Source organism: Plodia interpunctella, chromosome 19 (genome assembly GCF_027563975.2).
Source record: "Plodia interpunctella isolate USDA-ARS_2022_Savannah chromosome 19, ilPloInte3.2, whole genome shotgun sequence".
In the NCBI taxonomy this organism is placed as follows: Eukaryota; Metazoa; Arthropoda; class Insecta; order Lepidoptera; family Pyralidae; genus Plodia; species Plodia interpunctella.
The window spans coordinates 5,981,561-6,001,119 of NC_071312.1; the positions used below are offsets into that span (position 1 = coordinate 5,981,561).

The 19,559-nt window shown below is 33.5% G+C and overlaps 1 protein-coding gene across 3 annotated transcripts; it reads left to right on the forward strand.

The window, feature by feature from the left end:
* The first annotated feature begins 7,675 nt into the window (after positions 1–7,675).
* On the forward strand, positions 7,676–14,452 carry LOC128678208 (neuronal synaptobrevin-like). 3 transcript variants are annotated; one of them, XR_008405617.1, is made up of 7 exons: positions 7,676–7,809; positions 9,613–9,760; positions 10,670–10,748; positions 11,341–11,420; positions 11,504–11,555; positions 12,227–12,339; positions 14,059–14,452. XR_008405617.1 is itself a non-coding variant. In XM_053759596.1 (7 exons), coding segments are annotated over exons 1-7 (447 nt in total). In that variant the 5' UTR covers positions 7,676–7,807; the 3' UTR covers positions 14,061–14,452. The 3 variants fall into 3 exon arrangements, 2 of the variants coding, with proteins under 2 accessions (XP_053615571.1, XP_053615572.1); XM_053759596.1 differs by having other exon boundaries at positions 12,256–12,339; XM_053759597.1 differs by lacking the exon at positions 12,227–12,339.
* Positions 14,453–19,559: the final 5,107 nt, after the last annotated feature.

Genomic DNA, 19,559 nt, shown 5'->3' on the forward strand with positions numbered 1-19,559 from the left:
ATACATGTTGTACCGTAAATTTATTTTTACTGAAATACTGAACAAACATAGTCTTTACTCACTAGTAACATTGCAAAACATGTAAATATGAGATTACGTTCCTTATATATTTTATTTATTTAGGTTTAAGACATTTATTCTCAAAAAGAATTACAAAAAAAAAATTCACTTACATGAGAACATACATAATTTAACATAAGTAGTGATACGCGTACATAGACATCGAGAACACAAGTAGTTGTCGCACGGTACCCTCACAAATTTATAAAAATGTCAATCCACTGCACCGCCGGGCGTAGATAGGTAAGTAGATGGCCGGTAAACAAGATGCGTACAAAGATGTACGACTGCGACTCCGTACTAGATGAGACATCGTCGCATCGTGTTTGGAACTGCGTGAGGTTTATGTTTTATGAACATTTAGATATATAAAACCTAACCAAAAAATTATACATGTGTTTAATATTATAAATGAAAATGATATGTTTTATTTTAATTTTACTTTTAGGCAAGTATATTATTAAGTAGGGTTTTTTTTTTTTTTTTTAATCAAACAATACGCACAAAACTTGATATATATACATAGATATATACACATATATACATACATATATATACACATTATTTAGCATTTAAGTAATTAGTAATTAGTGGGTTAAAAGTTGTTACTGATGTATTGTTTTAATAGTTTTTTAAATGAATACATTGATTTGGCTTCTTTGATATTTTTAGGAAGTTTATTATATAGTTGCCCTCCTTCGAACAAAATAGTTTTCTTGCCATAATTTGTTCTAGGCGCTCTTAAAACAATGTCATTTGCACTTCTTAATGTCATTTTATGTATCTGCCTTTTTTTTGTAAATTTTATTTCGCTGTGAATATCATTAGTTAGTATTTTTCGGATTAAAAGGCATGTAAAATATATGTACGATTGAGTAATATTTAGTAAATTGGTTTCTTTGTATATCTTTTTTGTAGAAGTTAGAAATGGATAGTGAAAAAGCACTTTGACTAATTTGTTTTGAGCTCTTTGGATAACATCTAAATGGGATTTGGCTGCTGTACCCCAGATTTGAATAAGGTAATCAATGTGAGGCTTCACCAGGGCGTTGTAGATACAGTATCGCGTATTTTTAGGTAGGCATTTTACAATTACACGCAAAGCTCCTGTAAGGGATGATAGTTTGGACTTTATCTTTTCTAGATGTGGTTTCCAGGTGAGTTGGTTATCAAGCAGAAGGCCGAGATAAATTTGTTGGTTTGTCTTACTGATAGGTTTTCCATTTATTTTTAGAGGTTGATGATTGTCAATTTTTTTATTTTTAGCTTTAAATATGATGTAGTTGGTTTTCAGAACATTTATTGTCAATAGGTTGAACTGGAACCATTGATTTAATAAGTCAAGATCACTTTGAGCGTCCGAGATCACAGAGTCAACTGAGTTTCCAAAATAAAAAAGACTTGTATCATCAGCGTAAAGCGTGACGTCACCCTTCAAGCCTATTTCATGAATATTATTTATATATATGAGGAATAGCAGTGGACCTAAGATTGATCCCTGCGGAACACCGTATGTGATAGATTTAGCTTGGCTATGTTGGTTTCCAATTCTGACTACTTGACGCCGATTAGATAGGTAAGATTTGAACATACTGAGCGCAGTTCCAGTAATACCTATGGAATTTAACTTTTTTAAAAGTATTTTATGACTTACGGTATCAAAAGCCTTTTTCAGGTCTATGAATACTCCCATGGCTATTTGTTTCTGATCTATATTTGTTTTTATTTTTGTAATTATATCAACCGTTGCAGAAAGCGTATTAGATTTTGGTCTAAAACCGTACTGTTTACTAGATATAATGTTTTTTGTTGCAAGGTAAGATTCAAGACGGTTATATAAGACTTTTTCAAAGATTTTTGACATAGTTGGCAGGACTGAGATAGGGCGGTAATTACTAGGGTCTGTTTTCTTTCCTGTTTTGAATATTGGGGTAACTTTTGCTATCTTTAGACTATCGGGAAATAAGCCCAGTTCCAAACATTTATTTATACTGTTGGTCAAATTTTCCAATATGAGATTTTTTAGACATTTAATTGTTCTTACAGTTAAGCCATCTATGCCCGAGGCAGTGTTACTTTTTAAATTATCTATAATTTTTCCGACTTCTTCAGTTGATGCAGGTGTAAAATTCGAGAGATCGTGCAAGTCTGGGTTCGGAGGGCGGCTAGCAGCGTTAAAGATGTTGTCTTTGTGGTATTTTTGTGGTATTTCATTAGCCAAAGTTTCACCTATTGTAGAAAAATAGTCGTTGAAGAACTCGCACATCTCTTTTTCATCTGTAATGATTCCATTGTCAGATACAAGTTTATTTGGTGAGGTCGTGTTGGAATCTTTTACTTTATTTAGATATAGGCTGTTAATAAGTGTCCACATTTTCGCTGGTTTATTTACACAGTTTTTGAGGGCATTGTGATAGTAGGTTGCTTTTGTTTTCTGAATTTGACTTGTGACTTCTTTTCTTTCTTTGATCAACGCTTCTTGTATTGATTTGTCTTTTGGATATTTTCTATTCATAAGTCCTAGTTCATTTCTTTTATTGATCATGTCCATAATGTTTTGGTTAATCCAATCTTGTCTCGGAGGATTAAGCTTTTTAGTTTTGGTAAATTTACATTTTGATACGCACGAAGTTAAGATCTCTTCTAATTTGGTATATTCCGCATCTGTATTGTTAAAATCCACGCCTTTGACTGTTTCCAGTAGTTTATCATAATTAATTGCTTCATATTGGGTTGATTTAATAGCCGCTGGTATATGTTTATCAATTTCCAAATATATATGTTTGTGGTCTGACAAGTTTGATTCTATAATTGCAAAGTGAAACTTGTTGTTATTTACGTTTGTACATACGTGATCTAATATTGATTTTGTCGAGTCCGTTTCACGAGTAATGTATAATGGATCAATTTTGTTGAGAATGTTGAAACCACTTTCTTCCATAGCATATTTGTAGTCAGCAGATTTTTCGTGACTTAATAAGTCATAGTTAAAATCACCGAAGACAACAGCTCGTTTTTGCTTCTCTAACTGCGACGTGTATTCTTCTAGAAAACTTATGCTATTTGTGCGACCAGGTTTATAAATTGCACCTATGTCTAATGAAAATTTGTCTATGTGTATCCAGAGGTAATGGTTATCATCAACAGTTTTTTCTTCAACGAGGCTGTGTTTCAGCGTGTTATGAGTGAATATGGAAACTCCACCACCCTTTGAGTCGTATCTATGATTATAATAGTGAGTATATTCGGGTATTTGCGCGGTTTTCACATACTCTTCGGATTTTATCCAGGTCTCAGAGATCACTATAATTTGGATAGTTTCGTGCAGTGATTGTAGAATACACTTTAGCTCGTCCAATTTACCGGCCTTCATTATACTTCGAGCATTTGCGTACAGAAATTTCAGAGATTTTCTATTCATAGTAATGTCGCCATACTTGATGCAGTACTGATGAGAGACGTTGTTTATCTCGTTTTTGCTTGGTAAACTGCTCGTGGCAGTTATTGCTGGTAGTTTTTTGAATTTGCAGGTACGACGATCTTGGGTATGCCTTTGATATATTTGATGATAAGATTGGGTTCACCATTTTTGATACGACGATCGAGTTCTTCTTTAACAATTTTCATGTATGATTGTTGTTGAGGTGTTTGATCGGAGAAGATTTTTATGCCCTCATCTTTAAGGTTTTCTTTCTGCCGAAGTATTTGTAAAGCCTGCTCTTGCGACGTAAAGATAACTTTGATTAGGCGTTTTTTGTCGGTATAGTATTTTCCGAGTCTGAACAATTTCATGGGTTCTGCGCTGTCAGGACAAATAGATTTGATAATGTTACAAACTGCCTTTCGGTCTTGTTCTTGCCTGTCTTTGATGTTATTCGTTGTAGGTTCATTCGTTGTATTAACCTTCTTACGTACAGCATTAGTGTAAATATGTAATAAATGCTATTCGTAGGTTAGATTATCATATTAAAATATTTAGCTAAACTAGCTACTAATTTTGAGCTCCTTGTTCTGAAACTTGTAATTAATTTAATGAATAAATTAATTTGTTACAATTGGTCAAATACAAGATCTTACAATTGGTCAAGATCTTTAAATGTAATAAACATATTTATTACATTTACAATATACTTCAACCAAATATTTTTATTTTTGTAACAATTTTTGTATATATAGAAATAGTTATAAATATAGTAGCTAGGAGCATTTTATCTATAATACATTTTTTTATACTACCAAGCAGGCAAACAGTCATGCAGCACACCTGATGGCAAGCAGTCACACGCGAAGCAGACTACTACCACTAGCTTAGGGTCTGTCTAAGCCTAAAATTAGAAATACATCAAAATTTTATGATGAATACTAAAAATAATTTTATACAAATGTCTAAACACCTCGAACGATTACAAATCGATGCACAAGCAAAACCATACAGCGTTCTGGGTAGTCCTCGCATTGCTCGGTATCTTAAGTCGGCAATTAAAGCTATAGCTGAAATAAATAAATGTATTAGAGTGAGTTACGATGCCCGCCGGTGCCCGCTAATAAAATAAATGAAGCGGCTATGTGATCCCGGCTCGGAGCTCAAACGTTGTAAGTATAATTTTAGAGTTTTTTTTATCGCAAATATAAAGTATGTAAATCTCAACTGATATTATACATAGGAAAGTAAGTATGTTTGTTACCTCTTCACGCTGTATCAACTGAATCAATCTTCTTGAAATTTTGCATACATGTAATTTGAAGTGTGGAGAAGGACATAGGGTACCTTTCATCCCGATGTTATAACTGTTCCCGTGGAAAATAAACGCGGACGATGTCACGAGCAATAGCTAGTAACGTATATAAACTATTAATGAATTGTACTAAATAGGTTACTAAATTATGTAAATAAATTTTAATTCAATTTCATTCAGGTCAATGTTTTCTTCTAGGATTCAAACGTCACGTCAAGTTGTTTTCTCAAATTTGCAGTCCTTTAGTTAAAAATCATGGGGATATTAAAATGACTAGTGATGATGATGAAATATTCAGCTGTTTGACGGTTAAATTTGCTGTAAATTAAGAGACTTGAATATCACTTCATTGAAGACAACGATCTTGTAAAAAAAGTGAAAAGAATTTCTTAATGGTAATTTGGTAACTAGTACCCTTTTTTTAATCCGTGTCAAAATGATTTATTTTATTAGGAGTAATAATATTTAAATATAATATTTTCATTAAATTTAGAAGAAATTAATTGGCATTTTTTAACTTTTAAGAACTAGATATAACATATAAATTTATCCTCACTTAAACTTCCGCCTATAAAGAAAATATTGAGATTGTCAGACGCAAAAATCCAAATTGAAAACTTAGTCCATTCGATTCGGATTCACCTGGCGCTGGGCAATTGATTAGCCTGCCTTTGTGCGGCCCCGCCAACGATTTGCCGGTCAGTTCTCGCACCCATTCATAATCCAGTCATCTCATAACCAATATTTATTTTTTTGCATAATATGCAACCTTATTGTACATGGTCATACAGTGAATGCTATTTGCAATTGTGCTCAATTATGTTATAATAACACACAGTTGTGTATATATCCTACTTATTCCATTATCAGTGTACGTATTGTTTTACACAGACTACGTCCAATATTTTCCTAGTTTATTTCCAAAAATGCGGGACTTAACAAAATAATATTTTGGGTTTGCGTCGGATTATATGAGAATAAACTTGGGCTGATTATAATCTATATCATCAGATATATCATTCGACTCTCTCTATATCTCTCGATCATATAATTATTTATATTTCATTCGACTTGTTATGAGTTAGTTTCATCTTCTACAATATCTACTAATTGAAAGAAAATTATTTAATTTTTTTAAAATTATTTTTATAATAAACGAATAGTCCAATCAGATTAGTCCTAGTTATGAGTTACAAATTATAAGTGGGTGCGATATGGCCGGAGAGCCGCCCTAATTTTAATGGTTTATAAAATTTATATTTAATGTATTTATCATAAGACAGATTGATGTGGACGATTTGGAGTAATTAAATCAATGTTTCAGTTCAGCTGATGGTTTTTCTCATAAGAAATTTATAATTGTAAAGAATGAACATTTAGAAAAACGTTAAGACGAATTGAGAACTGTCACTGTTTATTTAGAGTTAATGGTAGGTAATGAAAGCGGAAATATTTTCGGAAATTGTTTTTAATAATAAGATAGTCAAAATATGATAGAAGACAAGAGGATTTATTTGTAATCTCTAATTTTCCCTTGATCATTGTGTTATGGATTTTGTATGAAATTTTAAATTCTTCCCCAAACACAGTTCCTATAATATCCTCTAAAGGTGAGCTGCATCGTCAACGTTGACTTTAATGTGCGTAGAAAAATGTAAAGTACGCCATTTTGTCTAAACGTCAGCGGTACACCGGTTAAAATCACGATGCTTTTTTGAAAAATTTAGAGAGATATACTTGTGTATGCGTGCATCTGTTTAGTAATTGTTTCATAAAAGCACCGAAAATACGCTCCATATACTAATAGAACGAGTATTCGTCTAATCGAAAGCCCGCTTTGTACTTAAGTATTCTTATTTAATAATTAAAATTTCCATTATAAAGAGTAGTAAATAAGTACTTTGGATAAAAAGCGAGCTTCGCATTAAATAAATTTATGAATTTAATGTTGGTCTATGAATAAACCAGCAAATCGATCTAAAACGACAGCGCAAGTCAGAAAGTCGTCATTAATCTGGTTGTGAATTGCATACAGTACATTAATGCGTTTCATTGATCGGACACGTGCGCTGCAGCCCGGACCTACCCCAGGAGTGAGAGAATCGATGGCAGGAATGCAGTCGCGCATGCGTAGCTCGTGTTTGTGGTGTACTGTTGAGAAGTAAAGTGGTACGGAAGATAAATATTGGAGGATATAAATATCTCTATAAGTTGCGGACCCTGGGCTACGATGCTCTGCGCTTGAGGATGTAACTATGAAAACTCTCAGATGAGAGAAAGTTAACTATCTATGTGTACGGATATGCCTCTTCTGCCTGTTCTCGTCAGAGGATCAAACCCATAAATGTTGTCAAAGTGGATAGGCGTTTGCGTGCTGATGGATTCATAAATTCTTATATGACAATGTAAGACTAAGACTGTACGAAGTGGAGAGGGTAAAGTTGGAAATAGACCCTGGGATTTGACACTTCACAGCTGTGGAAGGAACCAAGTACATGCTCGGAAGAGATAAAAAAAAATCATCTTGTGATCACGTTTTAATTTCACCTGATGGAGCATCGACACAGGATTATTTTCACGATTCACTACTTACATAGTATAAAACAATAGCTTCCCGCTGTCTGTCTGTCCCTATGTATACTTAGATCTTTAAAACGCAACGGATTTTGATGCGGGCTTTTTATTAGATAGAGTGATTCAAAATAACGATTATATAACATGCAAAATATTGTACCCGTGCGAAGCCGAGGTAGGCCACTACTACCTAATATAACATATATATATATATATATATTATAGACGGAAACTCAATTTCCTTACTAAAAACTTGGCAATCGCTTCAAATTGAGTTTTTACGTAACAAATTTGTGCGCGAGCTTACTGCGGCCGGTGGCAGTAGAGCTTTGCGGCAGTCGGCCTGAAAGTTCGCGTCAAACCCCTGAAAAACCTTAAGCTTTTAAGCTCAAAAATTGAGCTTAATTTTCGTGGCCGTTATTTAAAAAGGATTTGCGATGTAAGTATATTGATTTTTTATTTGTTTTTTTTTTTTTGTGAATGGACAATATTTTTGTAGAGTTATATTATAACTAGGGGCCCGTCCCGGCTTCGCTCGGTTAAAACTATAATAAATTATACACCTATCACATTTCTTACATTTCACTTCTATTAAAAACCCCAAATCAAAATTCGTTGTGTAATTTTGAAGGTGTACCTAATCATAAATATAGACTAGAGACAGACAGCGGTAAGCGACTTTGTTTTATATTATGTAGTGATGAATATCTTTTCAACGTTAATTATGTTATTATTGTATTTGATTTATTCATTCTTACAATGTACTTACATCTCCGTTGTAACTGATTCGATCCTATCTATTTATTATTTATCTGTCTGTTTCGATCATCGCGTATTTCCATTTGCGGGCATGATGTCCCGAAGCTCGGATTCAGCGGTTAAATTAACCTTATAATTTTGAAGAATTGGCAGTGATATTACGATCTTCTATTCGACGAAAGAAAGTTTAGTAAATATTTTTTTAATATATGTCTCACTGCTGGGTAAAAGCCTCCCCTCTCTCTTTCTACGTGTCCCTTTCTTTGGTCTTCTCCATCCAATGTCTGTCGAATGCCCTAAGCAACTAGTCCTACTTCGCTTACAAATAATTATCAAAAATATTCAAATCATATACATATACATATGTATATGCAAGCTATGTAAATATAATGTATAATAATATTGCATAATTGTGTTGCATGTGTTCTGAAGTAGTTTGTTGTGTGGAAATCCTACTAATATTAACGCAAATGTTTGTGAGGATGTTACTATTTCACGTAAAATCTACTGGACGGATTGTTATGAAATTTGGTACACGGGTACAATAAAACCTGGAATAACACGTAGGGTACCTACTTTTTATTCTCAAATTCCCACGAGAGCGAAGCCCCATGGTGCAGCTAGTATTTTAATAGGTATATATTTTTTGTAGTTTACAAATATTCGTAACTACATTTATTTTTGAATGATTGACATGAATTCCGTTACCTTGACTCGACCATTGCATGGGAGAACGGTGTCTGTTTTGTATTGATTTTTTTATTCTGTCATTAGCGGTAATATAGTATTATGTCTATGTTGTCGACATTGTGACAAGCGAACCGCTGGGAGATTGGACTTCTGCCAGGTGACGTCAACGCCAAATGGTTGAGCAGTTCTGCTATGTGGGTCAATATGTTTTAAAAAGTGCTTGATCCTAAACATTGAAACAATACATTAGAACCTTAAATCCATAATTACATAAATTGGTGAAAAAACATGTGTATCTAATTTTTAAAACTATTATCTCCATGTCACCTAATTTATCCATCCCTTGGTAGACAGAATAAAGTTAAGTGTCTCACAGGAAATGTTTAGCAGGATGAAGAGCTTATTGGTGGAATTGAGATTCTGTAATTTTGAAAGTTTACTTGTTTCATTGCCTATCAGAAGAATCCATATATATAGCCCTTACTTTAATTAGGTTTACGCGAGAGGAGAAGCAACCGGCACATAATTATTTTCTTTCACTCTCAGACCTTCGAGTCCATGTCTTGGAAGCGTCAATAGTTTGTTTTAAATTTAGGTATTGAATCTTTAGAGGAGGGCCAAGATTTATTATATGGTCAAATTTGAGTGAATTGCAATTGAAATCGGCCTGACTTGACGGCAACTTCTGATGAGGTTATTAAATCGGTATGCAATGGTTAAAAGCGTTTATAGATTTGCCATCGACACGCAAAAATAAAGAAGTATTGAATGTGCATGTGTAAATTATTTTCAGGGCTGCACCCGAAGAAGGAACTCCTGGTGGTCTGACCGTGGACGAGCCCCAGACTGGGGAGGATGGGGAAATCATCGGCGGACCCCGCACTCCTCAGCAGATTGCGGCGCAGAAGAGGCTACAGCAGACCAGGGCGCAAGTCGATGAGGTAAGAAGTTTTAAAATCTTCTTATCTGGCCACATACCACTCCCGCCTGACCCTAGGAGAAGGTGCAAACAGAAGAAATGTTGGCTTGATGTCTTCAAAAATGATATACGTGCCAATGGTCTAACAACTAGATATGCCGATCGTCATCATATCGAGTATGTTATTGCTAACACTGGTGTCAGTTTTGATTCAAGTCACCTAAAAGTATTTGACATGACTTTTATGACTACTTACCTCCATTTAGTGGTAGATAGTCGCATACACACTAGGGAACTAAACTGTCAACTAGTGTGCAGGTTTCCTCATGATGTTTTCCTTCATCGGAAGCAAGTGATGTTCTATGAAAACTACTATATATATATTATTACTAAATGATCTAAGTATTGGTCAGATTGGTATACAAACTCATATGGCATGAGTAGGATACGAACCTGAGACCTTTCGATCCATAGGCGGGCGTCGTAACCATTACACCACCACCGCTTGAAAATGATGCCGATGAGAATTCGAGACGAAAAAGTAGACAAGCGGACCCTGAGCTCCAACGCTCAACGGCTGAGTAAAGTGCCGAGAAAACGCTCCGATAAGAGAGAAAGCCTAACCGGACAGCAATGTTTTGTTCGTAGCTTGTATGGTGGATTCATAGATAAAATTATCATTTTTTTGATCAGATATTGCCGGCGCTGGGAATAGAAACTAGAAGACCACTAGGTGGCAGACTGGTGTGATAACCACTACGCCCACATTCCATTTACTCCAATCAATCCACCAGATTTGAGACCTGTTTTTGATCGGATTTAGTATGAAAAGACGTCATTTAAATTTTTCTTTTACTGTAGTATAAATCTAGCATATTGTAAAAATGTTTACAGTTTTGAAATTACCCTGTTTTTATGTTGCATATTTCAGGTGGTCGATATTATGAAGACGAATGTTGAAAAGGTTCTGGACAGAGATGCGAAGTTATCAGAATTAGACGACAGAGCAGGTAAATTATTAGGTCCTTACATATGAAATTGGCGTTTTGTTGTACTGGCCACTTTAATCACAAATTTCTCCTCTTTGGTTAGGAATTCCAAATTCAAATTTATACAGCTATTTATTTATTTATTTTTTCTTCTGATTTTTCTGTTTGCGTCACTCAGTTTACAAAATGGAAAACTTGAAATATCGTATTATTTCACAAACTTATATTTTTGTTATCATCCGAACTACGGAAACATCGCAGGGTTTATTTGTGTGCTTTTTAGCCTAAGATTATTTATTAGTGGCTATTTGCTCGCGGCTTTGCCCGCGTAATTTTTCCACGGGAACATTTATTTTTCCGGGATAATGCCTATGTCCTTCTCCATACTTCGAACTACATGTATGCAAAATTTCAAGAAGATTGGTTGAGTAGATAGAGCGTGAAGAGTTAACAAACAAATTTACTTTCGCGTTTATAATATTAGTTAGGGTTAGGATATTCAAAAGAAATTAGGTACACTTTCTTGGAAAAGATTGATAAATCGGTTAGTCAATATTGTATTTAACATGAAGACTGATCATGAAGTAATTTTGCTCAATTGTTAAATTTTCAGATGCTTTACAACAAGGAGCGTCACAATTCGAGCAGCAAGCAAAGAGCTTGAAGAACAAATTCTGGTTACAAAATCTAAAAGTAAGTTAACTATACAGCTTCTATCAATACAAATGATATAGAAATACAGATAGATGATCTTAATATAATAATTCTTATTACAGATGATGATAATAATGGGCGTGATTGGAATTGTAATAATAGGGCTACTGTTCGGTAAGTAATGTTATTTTTTTAAGAGCTGTTGATTGGTGTTGTCAAGTGATCGGATTTAGATGGACACAATATTAATCTCGATCAAAGATAACGATGTAAATTTTGGCAAAGAATTTTAAGATTTATTGACTTTTTTACAAATATCAATGTAACTTTAAAAAGTAATTGGCGATAAAGCCCAAATTTGCATCAAGCTGATAAATGTTGCAATTTAGATGTGCATAATCTTTTTGATGCTAAAGTGCATTTCGTGGCTACGGGATGCAATGCAATTTTAGATGAAACTGTTAATACCGATGTTTAGAATTTAGAATTGCCTGATATAATGCTCTGGATTCCAATACTGTATTCTATGCTTAATTCTTCTAGGATTAGCTATAATTAACCCTGTTTATAGCCAGTCTAGATGGCCTTCATTTCTAAAAACAACAATTATTGAAAATAAAAAAACTGGGAAGTACATAAAATATAGAATCGTATATACACAAACTTACTGATAATAATAAATACCTACTAACATATACAATACAAATACATATGTCAGAATGACTATTCACCGATTTTTGAACAAAATGTTTTTACTGCTCGCTCAAAAGCGAAGTGACTGGGGGCTCTTCGTGTAGTCTCTGGAAAATATTTCCAGAAGGCCATATTCTTACGCCATTTTCCAGGTGATAACATTAAACAAATGTTTGGTTAGTTCGGTACCGGGGCACCCCTACCATCAGTGCCGTCTCAGCACCGGCGGTCACCAATGGTACCCTCCCTTCTATTCCTAACCATTGTAAGTACTCTTCGCTGGCCAGCTTCGCTTGCGCATGTATTTCCATTTCTGTGAATCTGTATTCCTAATTCAATTTAAAAAAAAACAATAAGTGTAGCCAGGTTCAATTTAGCATTACATATATTATAGGTAATTGACGTTTTTGAAGAAAAGACTGCGGTGAAGTTTGTTGTGTTTCTTCTTGATCTGCGCTTTGGAAGTCGGCAGTAGTAAGGAAAATTTTATTAATGACATTAATGTTGTCACTTAAGTTGAATTATTATTTTTGTTTCTTCATGAAGCTTTATCTACTCGTGTGGAAGAATTCATAGCGTATACTTAATATACCGATTCACATGAATGAGAATTTTTCTTAGTTTCAAAATGCATGATTGGTATTTATAATATTATGTACTGATAAAATTGCATGTTTAGAGCGTAATAAGTACTTTTAGGGCCTGTTTCACCACTTGCTGATAATTTATAGTGTTAGTTTATCTGTCAGATAACAATATGATATTTTATCAGGAAGTAGTGATACAGGCCCTTAATATTCTTCAAAGTAAATGAAAGAATTATAAACGTGTAAAGTTCACGCCACCAAAGAAGTACCGCGGAAATATTTGCAAATATTATCAGAGACTGCAGCGTCCATTTACTTCTTTCATGGTGCGGACTTTATAATGAGGGTAAGTACCTGATAATTGCCCGACTACAGAAGAAAAAATAGAAGGTAGAAGATTATTTTTACAAAGAAAAAGTATCAATTTTATGTCTGCTATAATAAATTTGAATGGAAAGTAATTAAAGAGGAATTATGTTGAGTAATTAAGAATTAATTTTGGTCAGAGTTGGGTAGCAGATTTTTTTATGATTTCTGGTTTACGATCATAACTTTACATTACAAAAATTTTACATGTACATATTACTTGCACACAGTCACTTTTCTACTCATTAAGTTCTTTCCGATTTTATAAAACTTTGATTAATTTTAACGAAAACTATACTATTTTTTGATACTGTAATAATGATTTTTTAATGCTCTTAGTAAAATTACACTCCATTAAAAAAAAATACATTATTTTTTATATTTGCACATTTCCTTCAACATATTTTACTCTGTGACACTCATCATTTAGTACTAACGTGGAATATTACAACTTTGATATTTATTTACACTTTATATACTTATATCCTAACCTACACAAGAAATCCTCTTTATCAATGAGTATCACTGTGGTAAGAATAAATGCTATGGCGAATCTTAGCTCTACAATCGGGTAACTTCATATACTTCCATGGAAATTGGAGGAGACGACTAAGGGATTATAAGCTTTGACGTCTGAGAGACAACAACGGCAGTCCTGAAGATGGCTGACGTCAGGCTTAAGGCGAATTTTACCTAAAACTATAGACGATTTTTCAAAATGTTTAATTTAACTTTACAACCGGATCTTGGGGTTCACATTGGAGAATGCAACCAAAAAACTATCGATTTCTAAAATAATATAATATTCTACAGATCTTGTTTTTGGACTCGGCGAATCATTGAGAAACTATCTTCTTCTTTTAGATTATGTTGCTGTTAAAACTGGTGTCAGATTTTATTAAACTATTGTAAAGGCAGCTGACACGACTTCATTTTTCATTGAAAAATGAAGAATATAACAACATACCAGAAGTAATAATCATTAAATAACTAAATAGCTTAATTAAAACTAATACACACTTTAATTTCAGGAAAATACATGTAACTTGTTCGCATCAGGTGGGTTCCACTCCAGATGAGAAGAAAACAGTATAAATTATATATTTGATCGGCAATATTGTCCATTACAATACTTTATAAAACATAATTTTAAAAATCACAAATGTTATTCAAAAGAATACTTTAAAATATTTTATACATAGAATAGAAACGAATGCAGCCAATAAACGGTCATTACTTAATTTTAGTGTAAAGCTTAATTCCATCTTAGCAACGTACAGTCGACAGTACATTTACCTATCCACATTCATTGCAAACTCGCCTGTATTATTGCGACATAAAGATCCACGCAGGGTAACTTGACGTGCGGTCGACTGTAGGTCGATTGGCACAAGGTGTATGTTGTCACTTATTTAATTTATATATTTTATTATTTTATTTTATTTATATATTATGTAATTTATGTATTTTAATAAAATGCTGTTATTATTGACGTGTTCTAGGGGATGTTATTCAGAAACTCGCTTCTGACGTTTCGTCTTTTCAGATATTTTATGTTTGTATTCAAAAGGTCATACCTATTAAGAGAGTTGCACCAGGCAACTTTGGCGTAAACTTTAACCTGTGCGTCGCCGTCGTTTAGATAAATTGTGTTATTCTGCTCAGGTTACAGCATAAACCCTTAGTAATACCAAATACGAATTTCAACTTTATATAATTGTAGATTGATACTTAACGAATCAAATTATATATAGTTATTTTATTGCTTTACTAATAAATTCTAGTTAATTAACTTTAACTAATTGTAACATTGTAGCATTATGAATTTAAAAATATCAGTATTTGAAATATGATTTCAATACTATTCAAAATGACTTCTTAGGTTTACTAAAAGTTTAAAAGTGTAAACTAAATCTTGTTATACACAACAGTCGGAAATACTCCTCAATAAAAAAAAATGTATAAAATAATGAGAATAAAATATTAATTTACGTATTCTAGGTACGTAGTTTATTTGATAATACTTCTATGGCCCAAAACACGGTGAAACGCAACTCGAAACTGAATCTTCTATCTCATTAGGTATCTACTTTTCATTTGACTTTTGGAATGATCACTAAATCCCAAGCATATTTTCATAAAATTTCAAGAAGTGGGCCCTCAGATCACACGTTAATTTTTTGCCATAGTGTCCTCTGAGATACTTGATGCAACCATAGCCCAGTGACCTATTTGATTCTACAGTCTAAAAACGCCTCCATGTCAACCAATTATAACACTGAGAGGAGTCCCCACACACGCTCCCAACGCAACCTATGGCGCCTACCTAAATGTAGGGCAGTAACTTAAAAAAATAATACACATCATGTCATGTCGTTAATATTTTGTGACAACCCTGGCGGCTGTTCAGCCTTTAGCAAGTATGCGTTGTCAACGCTAGGCTGTTCGTCTTTAGTAGGGCCATCTAAAAACTGTACAAATGTCATTTAATTGTGATACAACCATCTTCGAACCGTTTTTAATGGTTCCATTTACAGAGAGGCGCTTCACCGTCTGTGCCGGGCAAATCTTTAGATTTTTTTTGCGTGCCTTGTCCTATTAGATTTCTATTTATATCAGTTGTGAACCACTTTTGGCCAACTACTGTATTTTTATAATTATCTGGCCTAGCTCATGCAACCGCAGAATTGGAAATCTATATTTTATTCCAACTTCTGTGCATACAACTAATCATGAGCCTTGTATGAAGGAATGTAGGTGTGATAAAGTGAGAAATTGTATAGCTTTACAAAAAAAAAAATTTACAAAATATTTTATTCAGTAAGTACAATTCTTTACACAATTACATTGTTGGGATCTACTTTTAAGCATAAAAATGCTTGTGCCAGCAGACCCCGCTCTTCCATATCACTAACAATATAGAATGTACATTTCAATATTTTTTTTTTTTTTTTTTATATGCAGCAGGTAAGTATAATTTCTTATCATAACAGATTGGCAAACTATATGAATTACATATTATTATTACGAACTATTTAAACATAGCATCTATAAATCTATAATTAGTTATTATACACATACATTACACATACATACACATTACACATACATATACTACATATACCTTACATATACATAAGACATGGGCATATACATATAGGTGCACATCTACTCATACATATACATACACACATAAATATATAGAGATAAGCATAAATTCCGGTGAAACAATATATATATTAAAGAATTTGTATACAAAATGATTCCAAGCATCTAGATCTATAGGTGTGGGTAATCTATGAACGTCTCTAGTTCGTCATAGTTTAATTCTTTCAGCCAGATCTTCAAGAGCTTTTTACATTTGTAAAGTGGTGTATTACGAATTTCAATTTTTTTGTCTACTTTATTATATAAGTAAGCAGAGCGTTTACTGTATTGTAATCTTGCAAATTCAGTTCTAACCATGTGTGTGCGTACAGCAACTTTTCTCCTTCTTCCTGTGGCTGGGGGAGTTTTAGGTAGGGTCTTGTGTTTTTTTAATAGGAGGTGTAGGACATATAACTTCCTAACTGACAATAGATCACAGATTTGGTATAGTGTTTCAGTTGAGAAGGTCCTTTTTTTAAAGTACATAACCTTTAATAGTGAACGCTGCGATCTCTCGAGCTCCAAAAACCTAGTTTTCCGAGCTCCACCCCAGACTGGAATACAGTATGCAATTACAGATCGAACCAAAGATATATATATATTGTTGAGAAGGGTGCCTGGAACTATATGTCTTAGTGTCTTGAACAACCAGATGAATTTACGTATCCTACCAGAGAGCTTCTCAATTTGATGATACCACGATAGGTTCTGATCTATGATTACACCTAAGTATTTTGTATATTTCACCTTGGCAATAGAAGGACAGTTACAGTTATGTTTCGAAGTTTCATCACAAGAATGTATTTTTATAACGAAGTTATTGGGGGGTTGGGTTCTGTTATAAATACTATAACAGATGAAGTTGGTTTTCGAGGTATTTAAATCGAGAAGATTATGTTTGAGCCACGCATTTATTGTGGCTATTCCTCTTTCAGCATTTTTACGAGTGCCCTCCCAATTTCGACCGGTAAAGATTATAGCAGTGTCGTCTGCATAAGATAATATTTTTGCATTCTTAAGTTTCATGCTACATAAATCATTGATGTAAATTAGAAATAGGGTTGGGCCCAGCACGCTGCCCTGAGGTACTCCGTAGCTTACGTTACATCCTTCACTAACACAGTTCTTAAGCTTTACCTTTTGAATCCGGTTCGATAAATAATCTTTAAATATATCTAATTGTTTACTTCTTATTCCTATTTTTTCTAATTTAGCTAATAAAATGGGTATAGAGACTGTGTCGAACGCCTTTCTAAGATCAATGAATAAGGAGAGGCATTTAACACCTTTGTCTAAATTTTCAGTTATTGTCTCAGTAAGCGAAGTCACTGCATCTTCAGTGGATATTCCCTTTCTGAAACCAAATTGAGACTCCGAGAGTATGTTATGCACTTCAAGGTAATTTAGAAGTCTGGTATTTAGTAATTTCTCTATAATTTTTGCCAAAACTGAGATAACTGATATGGGTCGATAATTATTAATATCATCTCCAATCCCACCCTTGTGTATTGGAGTAATGATAGACTGTTTTAGTAAAGAAGGAAATACACCTTTAGCGAAACATAAGTTAGTTAAATGAGTTATAATGGGTATAATTTCATCCTTCACGTATTGTATATAGCGAGTGGGTATGCCATCCCAACCCGGTGCACTGCCAGATTTCAGGCCTTTTACGACGCTGTCAACCTCCTCATTATCAGTGCTTAATAAAACAAATGATTGGGGCTGACTAGGTAGCTCTTTTAAATACTTATTTATATTATCGGTGGATGTAGCTAATTGTATATGGTTTGCGATTTGATTACCGATATTTGCAAAAAAGTTATTGATATAGTTAGCAGATTCAATAGGTGTAGGCTTTAAGTCAAATAATTCTGGTTTTAGGTTTTTATTATTATTAGTATATGTTATTGTTTTAATATTTTTCCATAAGAGTTTATTGTTTTTGATTGCGCTATTAATTAAGTTCCTTTCATAATTTCTCTTGACTTTTCTAATAAGTTTATTGCAGAAGTTTCTATACCTGGTATAAGTTGTTTTTTTTATAATGCTATCAGGGTCATTACGTGACAGTTTTTGTAGATTATTGCGATTCTGAATACATTTAAGAATACCCTTAGTCATCCAGGGTTTAATAGAGCGTTGACTCTTAGGAATATTTATGATAGAAGTATTTTGCTCCAGTGAATTCATAAGAGTATCTGTAAGAATTCTAGTTATTTCATCAGGGTCCTCACAAAATAATAAATTTGAGACATTTTGCTGTTTAAGGTAGTTTAGAGCTTTGTCAAAGTGAATTTTAGTAGTAGTTTTTTGTACAGATTCATTATTTTTTACTTTTCTAATGAATAATACTGTAGTAGCATGGTCTGTAATTGTAGTGTTCAAAATAGCAACGAATGCCGAGTGCTTCTTGTTATTCATTCTCAACATAAAGTGATCGAGACAGCTTAATTCTCTTGTAGGGAATAAGTGTCCAGCCAAAACACCATGAGCCGCAAGCGTATTTAGATAGGCGTGTCTATTTTGTATTTTTTGCAAGTCATCTTTCTCTTTTGGTCGAATATTAATATTTATGTCACCAGTAATAATTATATTGGAAGTTGAATTTAGACTAGTTATGTATTCAGAGAGGGAGCTAATAAAACCATCAACGTTTCTGTTAGATGGTGAACGGTATATTCCAAGAATCGTATGATTAAGAACCTCGATTTGTAAACATGACGCTTGCATTAATTTTACTTCTTTGAATTTTGGATTCAGCTTTTCTTTTGCATAAACGACAACACCGTCCTTCTGATTTAAATGTAACGTAGTCTGACTTGATGAATAGTTATTTAATTTAGGTATAGGTTTATTTACATCGAGATGGGATTCAGTAAGTATAATAACATCCGCTTCGAAATTCAAGGATGACATATTAACCATAAAATCATCAAAATTAAAGTATACGCTCCGGATATTCTGAGAGATTACAGTGAGGTCACTTTTTTGTACCCGATAGTATTTGGGAAGGTCCACAGTGTCACACTGAATCGAATCTGCAACATGAAAATTGTCTGTTTCGTTTATACTATTTATTGTGTCACCCATTTTGAAATTTTGGAAATGAGTTGTGATCTAACTGGAGTGCTATGTGAGAACACCAAGAATTGAAATGACTTGTTATTTATTTTTTTTCCCCTGGTTAGATAATGAGCACCAGGAATAAAGATTTTATACTTCATTATGTTATTTATATAATTAGGTGGAGTTGTTTTATCATAGGATAGTTTTCTTTTATTTTGCAAGAGCGAAGAATAACAGTAGTAGGTATTTATTTCAGTAATTAGTGTAGACTTTAAGCTTATGAATAAATACATAAATTGTAGCAATATTTTCATTA